This window comes from Triticum urartu, chromosome 1A (assembly GCF_056163025.1).
Source record: "Triticum urartu cultivar PI428250 chromosome 1A, HENAU_Tu73, whole genome shotgun sequence".
NCBI lineage: Eukaryota > Viridiplantae > Streptophyta > Magnoliopsida > Poales > Poaceae > Triticum > Triticum urartu.
This window is the reverse complement of record NC_141873.1, coordinates 43819436-43825770: the sequence shown is the minus strand read 5'-3', so window position 1 is coordinate 43825770 and position 6335 is coordinate 43819436. Positions and strand designations below refer to the sequence as shown.

The window sequence follows — 6335 nt, the reverse complement described above, 5'->3', positions numbered from 1 at the left end:
GTGATCTCCATCTCCGAAGCACCGTCATGATCACCATCGTCACCGGCGCGACACCTTGATCTCCATCGTAGCATCGTTGTCGTCTTCGCCAATCTTATGCTTCCACGACTATCGCTACCGCTTAGTGATAAAGTAAAGCATTACAGCGCGATTGCATTGCATACAATAAAGCGACAACCATATGGCTCCTGCCAGTTGCCGATAACTCGGTTACAAAACATGATCATCTCATACAATAAAATTTAGTATCATGTCTTGACCATATCACATCACAACATGCCCTGCAAAAACAAGTTAGACGTCCTCTACTTTGTTGTTGCAAGTTTTACGTGGCTGCTACGGGCTTAAGCAAGAACCAATCTTACCTACGCATCAAAACCACAACGATAGTTTGTCAAGTTGGTGTTGTTTTAACCTTCGCAAGGACCGGGCGTAGTCACACTCGGTTCAACTAAAGTTGGAGAAACTGTCACCCGCAAGCCACCTATGTGTAAAGCACGTCGGGAGAACCGGTCTCGCGTAAGCGTACGCGTAATGTCGGTCCGGGCCGCTTCATCCAACAATACCGCCGAACCAAAGTATGACATGCTGGTAAGCAGTATGACTTATATCACCCACAACTCACTTGTGTTCTACTCGTGCATATAACATCAACACATAAAACCTAGGCTCGGATGCCACTGTTGGGGAACGTAGTAATTTCAAAAAAATTCCTACGCACACGCAATATCATGGTGATGCATATCAACGAGAGGGGAGAGTGTGATCTACGTACCCTTGTAGATCGACAACGGAAGCGTTTGGTTGATGTAGTCATACGTCTCCACGGCCCGACCGATCAAGCACCGAAACTACGGCACCTCCGAGTTCTAGCACACGTTCAGCTCGATGACGATCCCCGGACTCCGATCCAGCAAAGTGTCGGGGAAGAGTTCCGTCAACACGACGGCGTGGTGACGATCTTGATGTACTACTGTCGCAAGGCTTCGCCTAAGCACCGCTACAATATTATCGAGGACTATGGTGGAAGGGGGCACCGCACACGGCTAAGAATATGATCACGTGGATCAACTTGTGTCTCTAGGGGGTGCCCCTGCCTCCGTATATAAAGGCTCAAAAGGGGGGGTGCGGCCGGCCAGGAGAGGCGCGCCAGGAGGAGTCCCACTCCCTCTGGGAGTAGGACTCCCCCCCCCTTTCCTAGTTGGAATAGGATTCACGGAGGGGGAAGAAGAGGAAGGGGGGCCGGCCCCCTCTCCTTGTCCTATTCGGACCAAGGGAGGGGAGGGGCGCGCGGCCCATCTTCGGCTACCTTTCCTCTCTTCCACTAAGGCCCACTAAGGCCCATATATCTCCCGGGGGGTTCCGGTAACCTCCCGGTACTCCGGTAAAATCCTGATTTCACCCGGAACACTTCCGATATCCAAACATAGGCTTCCAATATATCAATCTTTATGTCTCGACCATTTAGAGACTCCTCGTCATGTCCGTGATCTCATCCGGGACTCCGAACAACCTTCGGTACATCAAAACGTATAAACTCATAATATAACTGTCATTGAAACCTTAAGCGTGCGGACCCTACGGGTTCGAGAACAATGTAGACATGACCGAGACACGTCTCCGGTCAATAACCAATAGCGGGACCTGGATGCCCATATTGGTTCCTACATATTCTACGAAGATCTTTTATCGGTCTGACCGCATAACAACATTCGTTGTTCCCTTTGTCATCGGTATGTTACTTGCCCGAGATTCGATCGTCGGTATCCAATACCTAGTTCAATCTCGTTACCGGCAAGTCTCTTTACTCGTTCCGTAATACATCATCCCGCAACTAACTCATTAGTTGCAATGCTTGCAAGGCTTAAGTGATGTGCATTACCGAGAGAGCCCAGAGATACCTCTCCGACGATCAGAGTGACAAATCCTAATCTCGAAATACGTCAACCCAATATGTACCTTTGGAGACACCTGTAGAGCACCTTTATAATCACCCAGTTACGTTGTGACGTTTGGTAGCACACAAAGTGTTCCTCCGGCACAAGGGAGTTACATAATCTCATAGTTATAGGAACATGTATAAGTCATGAAGAAAGCAATAGCAACATACTAAACGATCGGGTGCTAAGCTAATGGAATGGGTCATGTCAATCAGATCATTCAACTAATGATGTGATCCCGTTAATCAAATGACAACTCTTTGTCCATGGTTAGGAAACATAACCATCTTTGATTAACGAGCTAGTCTAGTAGAGGCATACTAGTGACACTCTGTTTGTCTATGTATTCACACATGTATTATGTTTCCGGTTAATACAATTCTAGCATGAATAATAAACTTTTATCATGATATAAGGAAATAAATAATAAATTTATTATTGCCTCTAGGGCATATTTCCTTCACTATGGACATGAGCTTGCCTTTCCAACCTGCCAGTCTTGCTCTGACCCGACCGAGGATGAACTGGAGGTGCACCAGCATTGTTCTTGTCAGGGAAAGCGGCAACCCTAGGTATTTGAGCGGAAAAGAGGTGACAATGCCCCCAAAACTTTGCAGCACCTGCTGAATGTCGACAACTTCACATCGGATCGGGGTTGCGGTGGATTTCTGTCTGTTTATTCTCTGCCCCATGGCCTCGCCAAACATGTTGAGGATAGTAACTAGCGCATCCATTTCAGCCTTGTCCGGATTCATAAAAATGACAGCATCATCCGCATAGAGACTGACCCTGAGCTTTAACTCTCTCCTAGGCAAAGGTTGAATCATTTGCTGCAGGATCGCCTCATCGATCAGACACTGCAGCGGGTCGATTGCAAGGATAAACAGCAGTGGTGACAACGGGTCGCCCTGGCGAAGTCCTTTCCGGTGCTTAATTCTGCTTCCTGCCGTTTCGTTGAGGAGAAATTCAGAGCTTGATGTTGAGAGCAGCCAAGCGATTCAGTCCCTCCAACGGGCGCTGAAGCCCAGCTCTTGCAGCAGCTCCAAAAGGTAGTCCCAGGAGACGCTGTCAAACGCCTTGGAGATGTCCAGTTTCAGCAGCAGTGCAGGTGTTTTGCTTCGATGCAGCGCGCGGACACCGTTCTGAACATACAGAAAACTGTCCTGGATACACCTCGTCTTCATGAAAGCAGATTGCGCCGGGGACACGATGGTGTGGATCACTCTTGATAGCCTAATCGATAGCACCTTGGTGACCAGCTTCGCAAAGGAGTGTACTAGGCTTATCGGCCGAAAATTAGTCATTCTCACTGCACCATCCTGTAGATGTTGTCTCGTGGCCTTGATGGAATTGTGGTCGCTTGTACTATGTCAATTTAATACATGAGAATTGTCGCCTGTAGTCATGCCCGAGGAACGTAAGAATGTTGATGGACTTTATTATTTATTTATTTTACGATAGTACAATCGCAGATGTTCACATACACATACACTCATGCACGCATACATACTCTACCTCTAGGAGCATCTTCGAGACAATATGGTTGAGGAAGCCACCACATGCACCTCGTAGTCGAGGGAAACATTTCCTCCCGGTGAATGAACCTCGTTGGGAAGTCTGAAGTAAATCTAGAAGAATGTGAGCACCGGAGTCAAGTTTAAGACTTAACCCCTGATAGGCTGGTTTCATCACAAGGAATCTAACCATTTAAGCTACACTTAGTTTGTGTTGATGATTCTTATTAATAAATATATTGGTATCATGCGTCATCATAGTTTTAAATAGCCGGCTATAGCCCCGCTATAGCTCCGCTATAGCTGTTTGAGAATGTTGCCGCTAAATGATTTCATGTACAATTTGTCGCTATAGCCCAGCTATAACTGTTTTTAAGGATTACCGCTAAATGCCATAGCCCGTTATTTAAAACATTGCGTCATGTGCGATTGTTTGATCCTTGATAGTTGACTATGCGGCTCGATTTATTCTCGTTGATGTAGCAATTTGATCTGTGGGTAGTTGATCTAGTTGAGCACAGCACGTTGGATGAAAAAAGCGTCGGACGTGTAGCATTGCCCTTGTGCCACGGTCGTGCTGTAGAGCTTCCTAGCAACATACATGTAGCTTTCTTTGGCAGCTACGTACAGAGCAAGACCTTGCGGTGTCCGCGTCCGTGAAATTGCTGCGCGCTTGCGTTGGCGGACATTTCGGTGACAAATGGCGCGGATAGGCAGCTGTGCATACATACCCGAAGCGAAAATAAGACAAGCTACAAACCACGCCCCGACGGCGGCCGTCTCTGTCTTCGGCCGGCTCAAACCAAGCTACAAGTAAGTTCCCTAGCTATAAGTTCGCCGATCGAGAGCACGAGAGCAATCAGGATCGAGATGGCGGTGTCACGGCGGACGGGGTGGATCGCCGCCGGCCTCCTGGCGCGGCTGCTCATGATGGCCGTCCTGCTCATGGCCGTGCGCTTCGTTCTTGCCAACTACATCCAGTGGGACTATACACAAGACCCCTACAAGCTCCAGAGCTACACGTATGTACTCCTCTGTCTCCAATGTAGCACTATATTCTATCTCCCTCCTTTGAGAAGTATATACGGAACGATTTCTGATGTGGCATGGCATGGCGCGCGTGCAGGTATGTGGTCGCGTCGGCCGTCGTGGGGACGGCGGGGGGCATGCTGCAGATACCCGTCGCCATGTACCTACTGTGCAAGAGCAAAAGGGCGATACCCAGCGCCATCATCCTCGACATCAGCATGCACGCCGACATAGTGAGTTGCTACCTACCGTAATTTCTCGTGCAAAAGCTCCTGATTCCCTTTGGTGAATGGTTATGGTTATGACAATTGCCGCTACGACGCGCAGGTGATCAGCGTCGTGCTGGCAAGCGGCGTCGGTGCCGGGTTCGGCGCGACCAACGACGTTCTGCGCTACGTCCGGGTGACCACATGGGAAGGCGGGCAGCAAGCGGAGCAGGCTCTCATCAACTACTACAACAGGGCGATCGTCCCCGTCGTGTTCCTCCTCGTAGGCATGGTCCTCTCCATCTGCGCCACCGTCGTCTCCGCCAGGCTCCGCGCCAGGGCGACAAACGATTCTCAAGGTGGTGCCTGATCGATCAATTCCACACAAGACCAAGATGACCTCAGTTCAACCTTTGTATTGCCATATTCAGGCACTATGTCTGAAATGCATATTCTTTTCATCCATGGGTTGAATTTCCACATTAATCGGAACATGAATTAAGAGCGAGGCACTAGAAACATCGCTTGATTCCTGCCTTTTTATTTATTGACTCGTTCTTGGATTTTGGTAACCAGCTGACAAACCGAACACTTTCCACGGCAATTTATGTTGTCCAAGGATGACAGTTTTCTTTCTTTAGCAATCATGGAAAATTCGTCCAATTCATTTTTCTGCCAGAATTTGCCGTGCTTGTTCAATTGGACATACTCTACAAGCATACAACAGCAGAATAGCATTTTCGTTCTTTATTAGCTTACATCTTTGCAGAGACCAATGTCAGTGAATCAGTCTCCCTGCTTTTCTTGTTGATCAGCAGCACTTCAGCAGTTAGTGTGACCATATACAGATATACTTGAGAGCTGAATTGTACGTGTGCATGCGCGTCAAGTCTGGTCACCACTAGATCTCTTTGCCCTGTACGCACGTTGTACATAATCCACATAATATTGTTCCTTTTCTTATGTAATCTCAATTAACATAACCATACAAATAGAACAATATCGTAGAGAAACACACATAATAAATGTTTTGTTAAGGAACAAATGAATCAAACCACCAGATGTATGTGGATCTAGAATTGAGTCTGGATATGGTGTACAATGTTCTTGTCCACCTGGAGGGCTTTCGTCAGGATATCATCTGAGATGGATTGCTTGGATCCAAACACTGCATTGGCTATGGTGATCACTCCAGGGTTCTTGCTGCTCAGCACCGCAATGGCTATCGCTTCGTTGTTTTCGATGTTGAACTGAAAGTGAATCAGCCTTTGCGGAAACGTAAACACATCTCCTTTGTTCAAAACTTTTGAGAACAACTTGTTCTCAGGGATTGAAGTCACGAAACACCACAGAGTGAGCCTTCCAACACTGATCTCGGTTGCACGAGGGTGAAGGTGCGGTGGGTTTTGACCATAGGGTGCATAATCAACACGAGCCGATGAGACGACAAAATCAAAGATGAAACTTGAACCTATGGAGGGGGGAGGGGGGGGGCACTTTACAACAAATTGCAGAGATTTTGTAAAATTATTTCTAGGGCCTAGATGAGGGGGAAATTGGCCCTTTGCCTTCCGTAGATCTTTGTCATTTACGCCCCCTGTTGGCCACCGCCTAGAGCGCTCCTTGGCGGCCTTTCGTGAGCGGTG

General features: G+C 47.9%; 1 protein-coding gene across 1 annotated transcript; it reads left to right on the top strand.

Annotated features, from left to right (window-relative positions):
- Positions 1-4205: 4205 nt before the first annotated feature.
- On the top strand, positions 4206-5232 carry LOC147989825 (uncharacterized). Its single transcript, XM_087515601.1, has 3 exons — positions 4206-4476; positions 4581-4716; positions 4811-5232. The coding sequence occupies exons 1-3, from the start codon at positions 4325-4327 to the stop codon at positions 5057-5059; spliced, it is 537 nt and encodes a 178-aa protein (XP_087371727.1). The 5' UTR covers positions 4206-4324; the 3' UTR covers positions 5060-5232.
- Positions 5233-6335: the final 1103 nt, after the last annotated feature.

Excerpts from the sequence above, each read along its gene's own strand:
- LOC147989825 (XM_087515601.1), top strand. The coding sequence starts at position 4,325 with ATGGCGGTGTCACGGCGGACGGGGTGGATCGCCGCCGGCCTCCTGGCG. Across the intron at positions 4,477-4,580 it reads TACAAGCTCCAGAGCTACAC|GTATGTGGTCGCGTCGGCCG; the intron begins GTATGTACTCCT and ends GCGCGCGTGCAG. Across the intron at positions 4,717-4,810 it reads TCAGCATGCACGCCGACATA|GTGATCAGCGTCGTGCTGGC; the intron begins GTGAGTTGCTAC and ends TACGACGCGCAG.